This window comes from Arvicanthis niloticus, chromosome 1 (assembly GCF_011762505.2).
Source record: "Arvicanthis niloticus isolate mArvNil1 chromosome 1, mArvNil1.pat.X, whole genome shotgun sequence".
Taxonomy (NCBI): Eukaryota; Metazoa; Chordata; class Mammalia; order Rodentia; family Muridae; genus Arvicanthis; species Arvicanthis niloticus.
Window position 1 is genome coordinate 47,152,514 of NC_047658.1, and position 13,885 is coordinate 47,166,398.

The 13,885-nt window shown below is 39.1% G+C and overlaps 1 protein-coding gene across 6 annotated transcripts in view; it reads right to left on the reverse strand.

Moving 5' to 3' along the window:
• Sv2b (synaptic vesicle glycoprotein 2B) overlaps window positions 1-13,885 on the reverse strand; it is a 171,216-nt gene that overhangs the window by 38,041 nt on the left and 119,290 nt on the right. For all 6 annotated transcript variants that reach the window (XM_034495595.2, XM_034495603.2, XM_034495588.2 and 3 more), the window contains exons 3-4: window positions 5,272-5,452; window positions 4,435-4,586 (exon numbers count right to left, since the gene is read on the reverse strand). In XM_034495595.2, the coding sequence (XP_034351486.1) occupies window positions 4,435-4,586; window positions 5,272-5,452 (333 nt within the window). The remainder of the gene's footprint in view (window positions 1-4,434; window positions 4,587-5,271; window positions 5,453-13,885) is intronic.

Genomic DNA, 13,885 nt, shown 5'->3' on the forward strand with positions numbered 1-13,885 from the left:
TGGAAAAAATTTTAAAGAGCAACTGTCTGTTGCCTAGAAGAAAAAGATAAATAAGCAAACAAATAAATAACATTTTATTTCTCAGAACCATATACCTAAGTAGGTAAAAAACTAAAATGTGTCTGATGAAGGAGAGAATGGCATCCCTATAGAATGGCATCCCTATAGAATGGCATCCCTATAGAATGGCATCCCTATAGAATGGCATCCCTATAGAGTGGCATCCCTTTAGGTATATACAGTTTGATATCTAAAGTCATAAAGAACCGCCTACTGATGGAATTGCCAGAAGACTCCTTTTCTTCCGTAGACCTATTCAGAACTTTCTGTATCTCTGATATAAAATCTATTTGGTTCTCAAATATTAAAAATGACCACAATGATGGTCCCAAAAACCTTGTTGCCTTGTGTTTCCCAGCATTCATTGCAGTAGCATTTGTTCTGCCACAGAAATGTGGATGAAAGAATGTGAGTGGAGATCATAAGCTCAATTTTCTGCCCTTAAAAAACCTGCATAGAGTCGGGTGTGGTCATGTACATTATTAATCCCAGCACTCAGGAGGCAGAGGCTGGCAGATGTCTGTGAGTTTGAGGCCAGCTTGATCTATAAAGAGAGTTCCAGGACAGCTGGCACTACACAGAGAAAACCCTGTCTCAAAAACAAACAAACAAACAAACAAAAAATCAAACAAACAAAATAACCCAGCAAAATGAAATTTTACAACCTGCACAGAACTGCCCATTCTCTTTCTCAAGTGAAAGACAATGAAAAGCCAGTTTTCACATCCCTATGACAGAATAACTAGCAGAAGCAACTTAAGGGAGAACATAGTTCAGAACCCATGGTACATGGTAGAGAAGGCATAGTAAGGACAGCTATGGCAGCAGCAATAAAAGATGGCTGGTCATATGGGCAGCTGAGAAGCACAAGCCTCAAGCCAGAGCTAGGGCCATAACCTCCTCACTTACCCCATGGACCTATATCTACCAACTGGACCCCATGTCTAAAAGGTTCACAACCTTACTAAAGCACTTACTAAAGGTTCACAGTGCTACTGGCTGGGGACCAACTGTTCAAACTGTATGAGCCTGTGGAAGACATTTAACATTGAAACTATAACATGCTACAGGTATCTACTAAAGACAGTCCAAACGCATGATGTGAGTCCCAGAGTAACTGATGGAGCAGTGCCATCTGAAACCAGAAAAATCAGCCTGACTTTACAGGAGAAAGAAACAGTATTGTTTCTTCTAAAAACTTCTAAACCACTGAAGTGTCTGGATCTACCAGTTTATCACAGAAATGCACTTAGTACTACCCCAACTAATTCAGGATCATAAACATTGAATGTCTCTTACAAAGATGCATGTTAGCCTCCCCTAGCTCAACATACACAGTGGAGTCAGATTTAAAACAAGAAAATGGCACATAATATTCCTACTGGTCTTCAGGATTTTAGAACACTATAGAGCATAGACTTATCAATCAACATTTTGCTAAATAAATAAATAAATAAATGGCTCTGAAGGATGCCCGTGACATTACTCAAAAGACATCAAAAAATTCAAAACTGCTATTTCTTCTCTACTTAACGCTCAACAAAACTGATAGTAAAGTCAAGGTAGACATGTCTTTCTGCAGAGATCACAGTGTTTACCCATTGGGGATCATAAAATTACCCTGGCTCATGATTGCTTCCATTCTGTGGACAGTCAAGAATGACATCAGACATGACAGTGGTATATTTCAGGATAGTGTGAGGAAACAACGACCAACATACAACAATCAGCAGGGCTGCCACACACCAATAACAAATTTACAAAGAAACCTTTTAATCCTATTCACAGTAGCTTCAAAAGTACCTATCAATAAACCTGGCAAAAGAAGTAAAGAGTCTCTTGTGTGAAAAAAAAAAAAAGAAATTGAAGAAGATATTAGATAAAAAGGCTTTCATGTTCATGGATTGATTAGTGGAATCCATATCATTAAAATAGCCAGGTTATCAAAAATCTACAGATTCAGTGAAGTGTAAATTAAAATCCCAATGATATCCTATATTAAAAAAAATGTTCTAAAGTCAGTAGGAAATCAACACACACACACACACACACACACACACACACAGAGAGAGAGAGAGAGAGAGAGAGAGAGAGAGAGAGAGAGAACAAAACAAAAACAACCCTTTGGTGTAATGAGACAAAGAAATCCTTAGAGAGTATCATATGCCTTAGTTCAAATTATAGACAGAGCCACGGTAACAACACATGAGCCTGGCACAGACACAGGCGTGCAAGCAAATGACAACAGAATAGAGGGCTCAGAGGCAAACCTACAGCTGCAGCAAGCTAGTTTTTGTCAAATATGTCAGAAACATGGTTTGGTAGAAAGATAGCCTTTTAAACAAAATTTGATTTCCACAAGTTTCTACTAGAAGCTAGATCTCCATTTCTTTACCTGCATAGAAGTTAATTCAAAGTGAATTTTTTACTTCAATGAAACCCATAAAACGGCTAGATGGAATCAGAGGTAAAATACTTGAAGACATAGGCATAGGCAAGGAGTTTCTGAAAAGGACTCTAACAATATAGCAAATCCCAGGAACTAACATATGAGTTGTACAAAAGTGTTTCTGCACAACAAAAGAAAAACAATCACCAATGAGTTCATCCACACAATAAAAATATCATTTAAGCCACACATTTATCAGGGGATTCATATTTAGAAAATATACAGAACTACAATAAGCATTCCAGACCCAAGTCATCCAGTTAACTAATAGACTAATGAACTAAACGGACCGTTCTTGAACTAAATGGACAGTTCTCTTAAAAACAATTAGCCAATAAGTACCTGAAAAGGGCATTTAACACCCTTAGCCATCCTGGAAACACAAATTAAAACTGAGATTCAAGAGAAAAAAAACCCAAATGTTGACAATGATGTAGGCAAAGAAGAACCTTGATTCATTGCTAATAGGCATGTAACTTTGAATAAAAATCAATATGGAATTTCTTTTAAAAACCAATAGAACTACCAAATGGCATAGGTCTTCCACTCCTGGATACATACCCAGAAGATTCTAAGTAGACACCCCACAGATACTTGCACATCCATGTTATTTCTGCATATCCACAATAGCTAGGAAATAGAATCAACCTACATGTCCATCAACAGGTGAATGGATAAAGACAGTGTGTAACATATACACAATGGTAGTTATGTATCCACAAAAAATGGTGACATTTGTAAAGAAATGGAAATGGGGACTATAAATCATTACATTAAGTGACACAAGCCAGAAGGACAAAGAATTCATGTTTTCTCTTACAGGGTATGAATGAATATATAGCCTGAAAACATTATTATGTACAAGTAACATTATATGGACTGCAAAGGTTGTATTTATATATTTAGAAATGCACACATACATGCACAAACACATATGCAACAACAATTTAAGAAACAGAGGCTATGAATTTAAGATACAGTAAGTGTGTACACGAAAGAGCTTAGAAGAGGAAAGAAAGGGGAAATGACATAATTATATTATAATATTAAAAATTAAATATATAGAAAAGGAAAGAAAGGCAACTAGAGAAAAGTAAAAGGTATGTATGTGCTTATGTGTGTGTGTGTTTATCTGTGTATGTACATGTATGTGTTTATATGTGTGTGGATCATGAGAAAAGAAGAGCTCTTAAAGAAGGTGGGGTAGCTATAAAGAGCAATGAACTACAGGTGGTAAGAAATTGGGGTGGCCGCATTAACTAGGGGAAGGGGATAAACCAACAAGAGGAAGAGGGCCAAGGGGAGGGAAATGAATGAGGACAAAGTGTGGTGACACAAAGAATGAAAACGCCACAGTGAAATCTATTGCTTTGTATTCTAACTTGAAATGTAAAAAATAAGAAGAAAATGTAAAGTGTACAAGAAGTAGGTTACACCTGGAGGAACACCAGGTTTCTATTCCTACCCCATCTCTGGTGCATACCCTGGGGTAAGCCAGCCACACCTCTTGATTTTTGTTCCATTTGCCATCTATAAAATGGGCCTCCCAAAGCCCTACTCATTGGAGTGAAGAGGGCCAGAGGAAATAAAGGCTGTGTGAGTAGAGAACTGAACCTTGTAGGTGATCCTTCATAAGTATGTCCATGAAAACACACACTGAGACATAGGTAAAAGAAAACTTGAAGGAGAGGGAGAGAAAGGAGCAGGTGGAGAAGGAGAAATAGAAAAGGAAAGGGGAAGAGATGATATTATTTCTAAATTGAAATTAACAATGTGTCTGCAATGCTATAAATCTTTTCTTTTAAAAAAAAAGTCACATACAGAAACTGTGTACAAGATAGGGAATAAGGTTGAGAGCAGGTATTTATTTGATGCAGTTGCCATAGAAACAGAGAACCTGGAACTATCTTAAGTCGGAGGCTCACCATAGTGTGGAATGATGCTCCATGCCATGGCAGATGCGTAGATGCCCCCAGTCATCCAGAAGATGCCCAGCCAGCTAAGATGCTCACCACGCTTCTCCCGTGATAAGAACTCAGAAAAGTAGGCAAAAACAATTGGCAGAGAGCCCCCAATACTAAAGAAAGAAAACACCAGAAAGAGATCATTGAGTAATAAACTTAAAAATGTCATAGCAGAAATTAAATTTCCTTCTACCATACCTTTGGGCTCTGTGGTGAAACCCCATTAATTTAAGAGACTAGCAGTGAAGCTTCCCCTACATTTGGAAAGCAGTCTTGGATTGTTTTAACTTTTAAAAGTTATTGCAGGGCCAGAGAGATGGCTCAGCAGCTAAGAGCACTGGCTGCTCTTCCAGAGGTCCTAAGTTTAATTCCCAGCAACCACATGGTGGCTCACAACCATCTGTAATGGGATCTGATGGACTCTTCTGGTGTGTGGCTGAAGACAGCTACGGTGTATTCATATAAATAAAAATAAATAAATATTTTTAAAAGTTACTGCATTTATTTATTTGTTTATTATCATGTGTGCATATACACACAAGACATAGTATAGTCCATAGGCATTAGATGACAACTTGTGTGTGTTAGTTCTTCACTTCCACCCTGTACATTCTGGGTATTGAACTCAGGCTTGGTAGCAAACACTTCTACCCACCGAGCCATCTTGTCTGCCTTTAACCTTAATATAGCATGTTTAAAGTCAAAGAAAAACAGTCAATCCAAATAGTTCATGAGGAATGACGTGGAGCTAGAGAGTCAGAGGTGAGTGACTCATGCTGGAGGAGAGCCAGTACATACCCTATGCCTGAGATGAGCCTGCAGAAGAGGAAGGCTCCATATCCCTGCACAAAGGAGGAGAGGGAGGCGAAGGAGGCATTGATGGCCAAGGACATGCTGAGGACCTTCTTCCTTCCCAGTTTATCAGCCAGCCCCCCCAGGATGAAGGCTCCTGCCATCATTCCTAGGTAGACTATCAGTCCTGTGAAGAAGAAGAAGACAGAAGGTAAAGAGATAAGACAAAACATTAGAGGGCATTAATTACCTTCTCCTCCACCCTTAGGCTTTGTAGTGAAATAACTCAAGACCCACAAGCACTGGTCTCCAATGTTCACTTTACCCACAGTAGAAATCTCATATCAACCACATTAAAATGGGGAATGGAACAAGACCCCCATGGCAAATCAGAAACTATCCAAAGGTGATTTTCTGCATATGCTGTTGCAACCAAATAATAAGCTCACCATCTTTACAAGCAGACACATCAACATAGATCAACTAAAATTAGGATTATCACCCCATTCTAAAGACTATTTTAGTCTCACAGTCCACACATTAAAGGCTATAATTTTGCATTTAAACAAGAAAAGTGTTCTTTAAAGGCCCTCATATGAGATGTGATATTCAGAGAGAGAAGCTTCAGGGTAGGTTGTGTGGGAAACATTGCAAAGGAAGAAAATAATGTAAACGATAAACAGCAATTGGCAACAGCGTTGATTGACTGATACACACCCGTGAGCAACAATTTTTAAGCCATAGCATTTGGACATCTTAGGGAAATATAGTTATATAATTTATAACTATGTACAATGAGCCCAACTTCACTCTTCTGCATGAGGGTATGCAGTGTTCCCACACTATCCTTCCCCTTTCATATTTTATTGACATCTTTCTCAAAGTCAGATCTATCATGGGCCTGGAGGGATGTCTCCATGTATAAAACCACTGGCTGCTCTTCCAGAGGTTCAATTCCCAGCACCCACAGAGTAGCTGTCTCAGGCACCAGACATATACATGATGCACAGACATATATGCCAGCAAAAAAAAAAAAAAACAAAAAAAAAACCAAAAAAAAACAAAAAAAAAACCCATAGACATTAAATAACTTTAAATATATATGTATTCAAAAAAAACCAATCACCATAAATCTGTGGTTTTATTTCTAGGTCATGATTCTGTTTTTACTGCTTTTTGGTTTCTGTGCCAGTACAATTCAATCTCGGTCTTTATAGTTTTGAAACTTATATGAAGTTAGGTGGTGTGATAACACCAACTTTGTTCTTTTATCTTGAGATTTCTTTGATTACTCAGTGTCTTGTGTTCCATACAAGTTTTACATTTTCTTCTAACACTGAGAAAAATGTCATTGGAATTTTGATAAGGATTGCATTGTGGATCATTTTAGATAGTATGAGCATTTAACAGTATCAGCTCTTTCAATCTATGGGCAATAAATATCTTTCCATTTATTTGTATGTTCTTCCATGTTTGTATTCAGTGTTTTACAGTTCTTAGTGTATGGCTCTTTTATTTCCTTGCTTAAATGTATTCTGAATTGTTTGTTAATACAATTGTAAACAGCACTGGTTTTAATTTCTTTTTCTCAGCTCATTTCTTACATATAGAAGCACTACTGATTTTTGCCTATGTATTCCCCATGCTACAACTTAACTAATTTGTTTATTAATTCTAACATATTATTTCTATGCAATGTAGGGGGTTTGGACTCTAGGGTCATACCATCTGCAAACAGACGCTTTTGCTTCTGCCTAATTTTGATGGCTTTCGTCTCTTTTTTTCTTCCCTGAATGCTCTGATTGGATGTTCCAGGACTGGATGCAAACAAAGGACCATCCTGACCTTGTCCCTGATCTCACTAGAAAATTTTTCACTATTAAGCACAATACTAGCTCTGGGCTTGTCACTCACAGATGTTACCACAGTGGTGCACAGTCCTTCTTCACCTGATTTGCTGTAAGTTTTTAATCATTGTGCTGGATAGTTTTATGTCAGCTTGACACAAGCTCTAGTCATCCGAGAAAAAGAAGACCCAGTTGAGAAAGTGCCTCCATAAGATTGGGCTGTAAGCTTACAAACCTGTGGAGTATTTTATTAATTAGTGATTGATGTGGGAAGATGTAGATCATTGTGGATGGTGCCACCGTGGGCTGGTGGTCCTTGATTCTTTACGAAAGCAGGCTGAGCAAGTCATGGGGATTAAGCTGGTAACCAGTGCCCCTCCATAGGCTCTGTATCAGCTCCTGCCTCCAGGTTCCCACACTGTGTGACTTCCTGTCCTGACTTTCTTCAGTGATGGACTTTGATTGCGGAAGCATAAGCCGAATAAACTATTTCCTCTTCAAGTCACGACATTGCACCATAGAAACCCTAACTAAGACACAGATATTGAACTGTGTTTGCATAGCATGACATTGTTATATGATCTTCCACATTTGCTTTCATATTTGATTTGCTAATGATTTAATAATATATTGTTGATGATGTTTATATCATGGCTCTTCAGGGATATTGGCCTATAATTATCTTCCCTTGGGTTTTCTTTGTCTGGCTATGACAAGTCCCCAAACCTTAACACAACTGTCTCCATAATAGAAGCACCATTCAGACCTTGAGACCCACCACATAGGCAACAAAACAAAACAAAACAAAAACAAAAACAAAAAAACATGCCAAAACAGGAGCAAAGACTAAGTCAATAGTTCCAGAATGTGACTGAGAAAGCTCCTAACTGTACTAACCTCTCCTTTACTTCTGTAATCTTGCTTTCTTGCTAACTCTTCAATTGTGTCAACTGGGATGTAGGTTTTGTGCATAAAATGCCAGAAGCTGTAAGGCTCAGGGCTACGTGATTTGGGCTAGTTTTGCATCATGCAGATGCCAATCTGCAAATGAAAATCTTCGGCTTTGAGAGTATCTGTGCGATGGTCTTTGGGGGTTGGGGGAGGTGGGCAGGCATGTTACCTAGTAACATGGTTTTGGTATCGCAGTGATGTTGGCTTTATAAAAGTGAGTTTGGAGATGCTTAAAATTGGGGAGAAGAGTTTAAGGAAATTTGCCATTAATTCTTTTTCAGCTGTTTGGTAGGGCTCACCAGAGAAGACCTCAAGTCTTAAGTTTTGTGGTGTAGACAAGTGCTTGATTATTGACTCAGTCTCTACTAATTTTTAGTCTCTTCCAATTTCCTGTTTCTTGTGATTTGGTCTTAGCAGTATGTGTCTATGGATTTATCTATCCTTCTCCATCTAATCTATTGACATCCACTTGTTCACAGCAGTCTGTTACTGCCTTTTATGTCTGTGGCAATAGTTACAATGTCCCATCTTCCAATTCTAATTATGAGTCTGTTCTGTGTTTCCTTAGCTGAGCTACAAGTTTATCAGTTTTGTCTATCTTTGAAAAAAACTGAGCCTACACTTATTCCACTTTATTGCTCCTTGTACACATATATTGGCTAGATTTCTTGTCTTCATATTAGTTCAATCTTCTTCATTACTCAACTCCAGGACAACCAGCTAAGTAGGGGAATGGGCCCTTCATTTCAAGGAGATAAATAATAAAATATATAATCATCACCAAGTGACAAAATCTGGAAAATGTATGTGTCATGTGTTAAAGCATAGACAAGTAATCTCAGTGTGGGAAGGTTTCCAAGAAAACAAAATTTTTGCTCTTCTTAAAGTGGGCATTAAGGTCTGGGCCTAGGGCTGGGAAAATGGCTCAGTGAATCAAATGCTTTTCATACAAGAGTAAATATCTGAGTTCACATACCCCAAACTCACATAAACGCATAGAGCCCAGATGGAAGACAAGCAGGAGGATCTCAGAAGCTCACAGGCCAGCTAGCCTGCTATGAACAATAAAACAAAAAGACCCTGTCTCAAACAAGGTGGAAGCCCAGTGTGTCTTCTGACCTTCATTCATACACAGTATGGCATGCATATACCTGTATACACATGCCTGCACTCATATATCTGAATACACACACACACACACACACACACACACACACACACACACACACACGACAGTGACCGGTGACATGTTCAGATCCAGAAAATCAAAAAAGAAAGTCTGACATATAGTTAGGAGTGCTGGCATGTAGTCGAGAGTGAGTGGAGTATAATCAATGCAGGAGTACCTGATAATGGGTGAGGCTAAAGTGTAAGACAAATCATAAATAGTTCTATGTTTATGTATGTGATAGAGGAGACAGCCTGGGTTTCTATATCTCTAATATGCTCTTAGGTGACTGGCCCTGCTGGCCCTGAAACAAGACTTTAAATAGCAAAAGAATTGACTTCCTTTTATGACAATAAAGACACTAACCTCAGAACCCAGAGATGTCATTCACCTAATATATGGTTTTAGTCAAAAGTTCTTGCCTTGGGGGAGGGGGAGTCTTAGCTATCTCCTTCATCAAATGGTTGCTGGATTCCAAGCCATCTTCCTACACTTTTTTTTTTAAAGAAATACAAATCACAGAAGATGGGGTTCTGTAGACTTTTCACTTAAGAAAGAAGCTCTTCAAGTTAAAAACAAGCCTCAAAGATGGTTTAGCAGAAAAAGGTGCTTGCTGCTGAGACTGATGACGTGAATTCAAGGAGAGAATTGAATCCCCAAAGTTGTCATCTGACTTCCACATCTATACCATGCCACAACATACACACACATAGATAGATAGATAGATAGATAGATAGATAGATAGATAGATAGATAGATAGATAGATAGATAGACAGACAGACAAAAGCCTAAATACCGATGTCTAATTAAAATACTGAGGGACACACAAGGCATGTTTTTAACAAAAATGACTTCCAGGTTACCTATTTGCTATCCCAGTAGAAAAAATGCTATGCCAGGTATTAAGCTATTGTCTCCCAATCCAAAGCTATTCTGGACCTTATGTGATGCTGCTTCTAAGCTCCTCCCACAGGCGATGGTAGGAAGAGGCTTGAAGAGCAGAAATCTAGATCCTCTTCATTCCATCCTGTTAATGATGGTTTCATCACTGCCACCCTGACAGCAGCAATTCCTTCTTATGGTAGCAGCTGGATTCAATTATAGAAAGCTCTATTATGCTGGCATCCTCTTCTCTCCTACCATGGTGATCCAGCCTGGGACCCCTCTTCTTAGATGCAGCTCAGGATATCCCTTTTCTCATCTGCTTAGTTACAATGCTTCCGGGACCTTCTTTCCATGTCTACAGTCCGAGGGGTGCTAGCTACACCTCACTTTCACTATTTATGCAAAAGCATTTCACTTACCCAATTACTAATCTCTTGGGCATCAAAGTCTCTCTTTTCAGATAACTGGTATTACGTTGGTGTCCTGGCTAATCCTTGACTGATCCAGACTTACCAAGACTGACAAACCTTAGAAATTAGATATTGAATCCCACCCACCCCACCCTCAATTTTATCAAATAAAGTAGCTTAGCCCCAAGAAGCTCATGACTTTGATGCTGGCTGAGGGTCTGTGATCACTGCATCCAAGCCAGGAGCTTTCACCAGCAAACCTCCCAGTCCAAGCTAATGGCGGCATCAGGAAGAGCAAGAAGAGCTTCACCCATGCTGCCTTCGAGAATGGAGGAGGAGGGAAGGCAGAAAAAATGATCCTATCCACAAGGGAAGAGAAATGTGAAATTAACGGTGCCTCTGAAATAACTGCACACTACTAAACTCATTTAAAACCCGTCTTTAGCTGAAGAAATGAAGATAATAAATTGGGAAAATTAGATTGCAATAGAGTTATCAAAAAATTACTTTAGCCTGAAGCAGATGAGAGACCACTTAGAAAGCTGGAAATTATCATCCTTCAATTCCATTCAACAGGCTGCCAGGAGATTAGGAAAACGTCCTCCTCCCCACCCGAGTACACTGAGCATTTTTTTAAAGAAATTAAAAATTATGGCTGCTATTTGAAGAGTAGAGCTAATAACGTCAAATGGTGGTGGGTATGGCCAGGGGGGGCTCTTATTTTTAACTGTTGACAATGTGATAAAGCCATGGAATCTGCCTGTGTGGAAAAGAAGGCAGTCTGCAAAGTCAGAGGTATCTTCTCCCTGTGCACAATGACCAGCAACATGGCCACAGTTAGCCCAGACCATGTTACTTCTTTATGAATGTCGGCCAGTGATCTTCTTGCAGAGCTGTTAGGATAACACGGGGGGGGGAGGGGTTATATGGAGAGGAGTAAAGGCTCAGCCTAGATATACAACCACCTAAAGTTCCTATTGTTATCATTAATAGTGTATCTGGGTGTGGGCTACGGCCTGAGGAAGCCAGGGCTCGGGAAATGAAGATGTAATAGTGGCATTTTAAAACCAAGCCAACCATATATGAAAGGACTCACAAAGGAGGCTGGAGAATGGCAGAAGGTACTTATTTATAGTAGCTCGCCCTTTAAGTAGACTTCTCTCCCTCCAGACCTGGGGAAGAAGTCATGTCCCAACACAAAGCTTCTTTTGACTTAAATACTTTCCAGTTTTTTTTTCTAGCAGAACTTGAATGAAAAACCTTTCCTCCAAACCAACTCTTCCATTTTTAAAGATCTCATTATAAATGTTATTTCATTAGGGAGCTATTCCCAATGTTCTAAACTCTGCCTCACTAAATTTTTCTGCTAAGGGCCAGAAAGTGCTTATTTCACTTGCAGGCAGTTGCTTCACAGACATCTCAGGGATTTTGCTAGATAGCTTTCACTAATTCCTCCTCCTCTTCTTCCTCTTCTTTCTTTCCCCCTTTAAATTTGTACTCTATGTGAAAACACACTTAGAAGGGATGTGTTCTGGTGTTCTACAGCACAGGAGGGTGGCTATACTTTATAGAGATTTATTTTTTATTTTATAAAGACTGAAAAGAGCTGGGTATGGTAGTGCACATCTCTAATACCAGCACCTGGGAAGCAAAGGAAGGCAGATACGAGTGAGTTCAAGGTCATGCTCGTCTACAAGGCAAGTTCCAAGTCAGCCAGGCCTGTACAATAAGAACTGCTTTAGAGACGGGGTGAGAGGCTATTATTTGAATTTGATAATTTAATATCACATATGTATATCAAGTTATCACACCATAACCCATAAACATGTTCAATTATTTTGTATCAATTTAATTTTAAGTAAATATGCAAATCCCTTTAAGCAGTACAAATAGAAATAAGTTTCAGGGTTTTTGGCCATATTTTGCTGACCCCTGTCCCAAACAAACGTGTTTACCCAGTTCATCTTTCTATGACAGGCTCTTCCTCCACTCCACATCTCTCTTCACTATTAGACAACCTTGTGTCCGATGCTTATCAAACTCCTTTGACTGTCTACTCCTGCAGGAGTTCCGTCAATTCTGCTCAAGTTCTCCACTGTTTACCATGCACTTAGCAAAGGGTGGACACATAGTAGGTGTCCCATTAATATTTGCTCAGGGCTGGGGATGAAATGCAATGGGAAAGTGCCATGCAAAGCCCTAGATTCCATCCCCAGTACTGCCAAAGAAAAAGAAGTCCCCCCCATTTTTTGTTGTTCAGCCTTGTATTTGTTCAGTAATCAAAGTAATATAAAATAATTCATATTCACCATGGGAAAACATGAACAGTACCCTCAAAATGTATAAACAATAAAGAAAAAAAACTATCCATCTTAGTGCCGCTAGAAGATGGTTGTTAGTATGTCTGTGGATATAATACTTTATGCTATAGTTACAGGGTCAAAATCACTTCAGCGTTGGGAAGTCCAGAGTTCATTATATTTCCCATTTCATAAATAACCCAGGAAAGGTGCATTTCCTTATCTGCATTTCTGGTTGTTCACTCAGAATAGGTCCTAAGAAACAGAATCATGGGGTTTACGGGGGAATCAATAAGTATGTGGTTCCTAGCATGGAAGGCCAAAATGCTTTCCAGATAGCAAGCATCTACCCACCCCCTCACTAGTCAGATGATTTTTCTTCCCACACACAGGACACTTCCTCTAAGCAGGGGAGGCAATGTGATAAAGAGATGTATAATCAGATTGTATTTGCTTAGAATGATGTGAAAAAAAAAGAGGACCTTATATGGTTGATCATATTATTTAGCAATTAACCCAGGATGAAGAAGCCATTCCTAGCTTTGGCTTCTTGCCAAAATACACAGAAAATAAATGTACTAATTATGCAGAAAAATTCTCCCTAGGAGTATTCTGAGCCCTCTTTTCCTGCCACCACTCCAAATGTTTATTTTACTCTATGTACACACTTTGCAGAGAAAAATATTCTGCACTCCCTGAGTTCAACTGTAGAGTACCTCATAGCTTAGGATAGACCTGCATAGTATAGGCTAGACTGAATTTTACTTTTAGCAGCACAGTTCCACAGAAAAATCAACACCTGTCATCTAAACTATCTCCATTCCAACTACAATTTATACCAGACAATTCCTGACAGTGATTTCCTTTCTTTCTTTCTCTCTTTCTCTCTCTCTTTCTTTCTTTCTTTGAATTTTTTTGGATATTTTCTTTATTTACATTTCAATTGTTTTCCCCTTTCCAGGTCTCCCCTTTGGAAATACCCTATTCCATCCCCACTCCTCCTGCCTCTATGAAGATGCTCCCCACCCACCTACCCATCCACTCCTGCCTTCCCACCC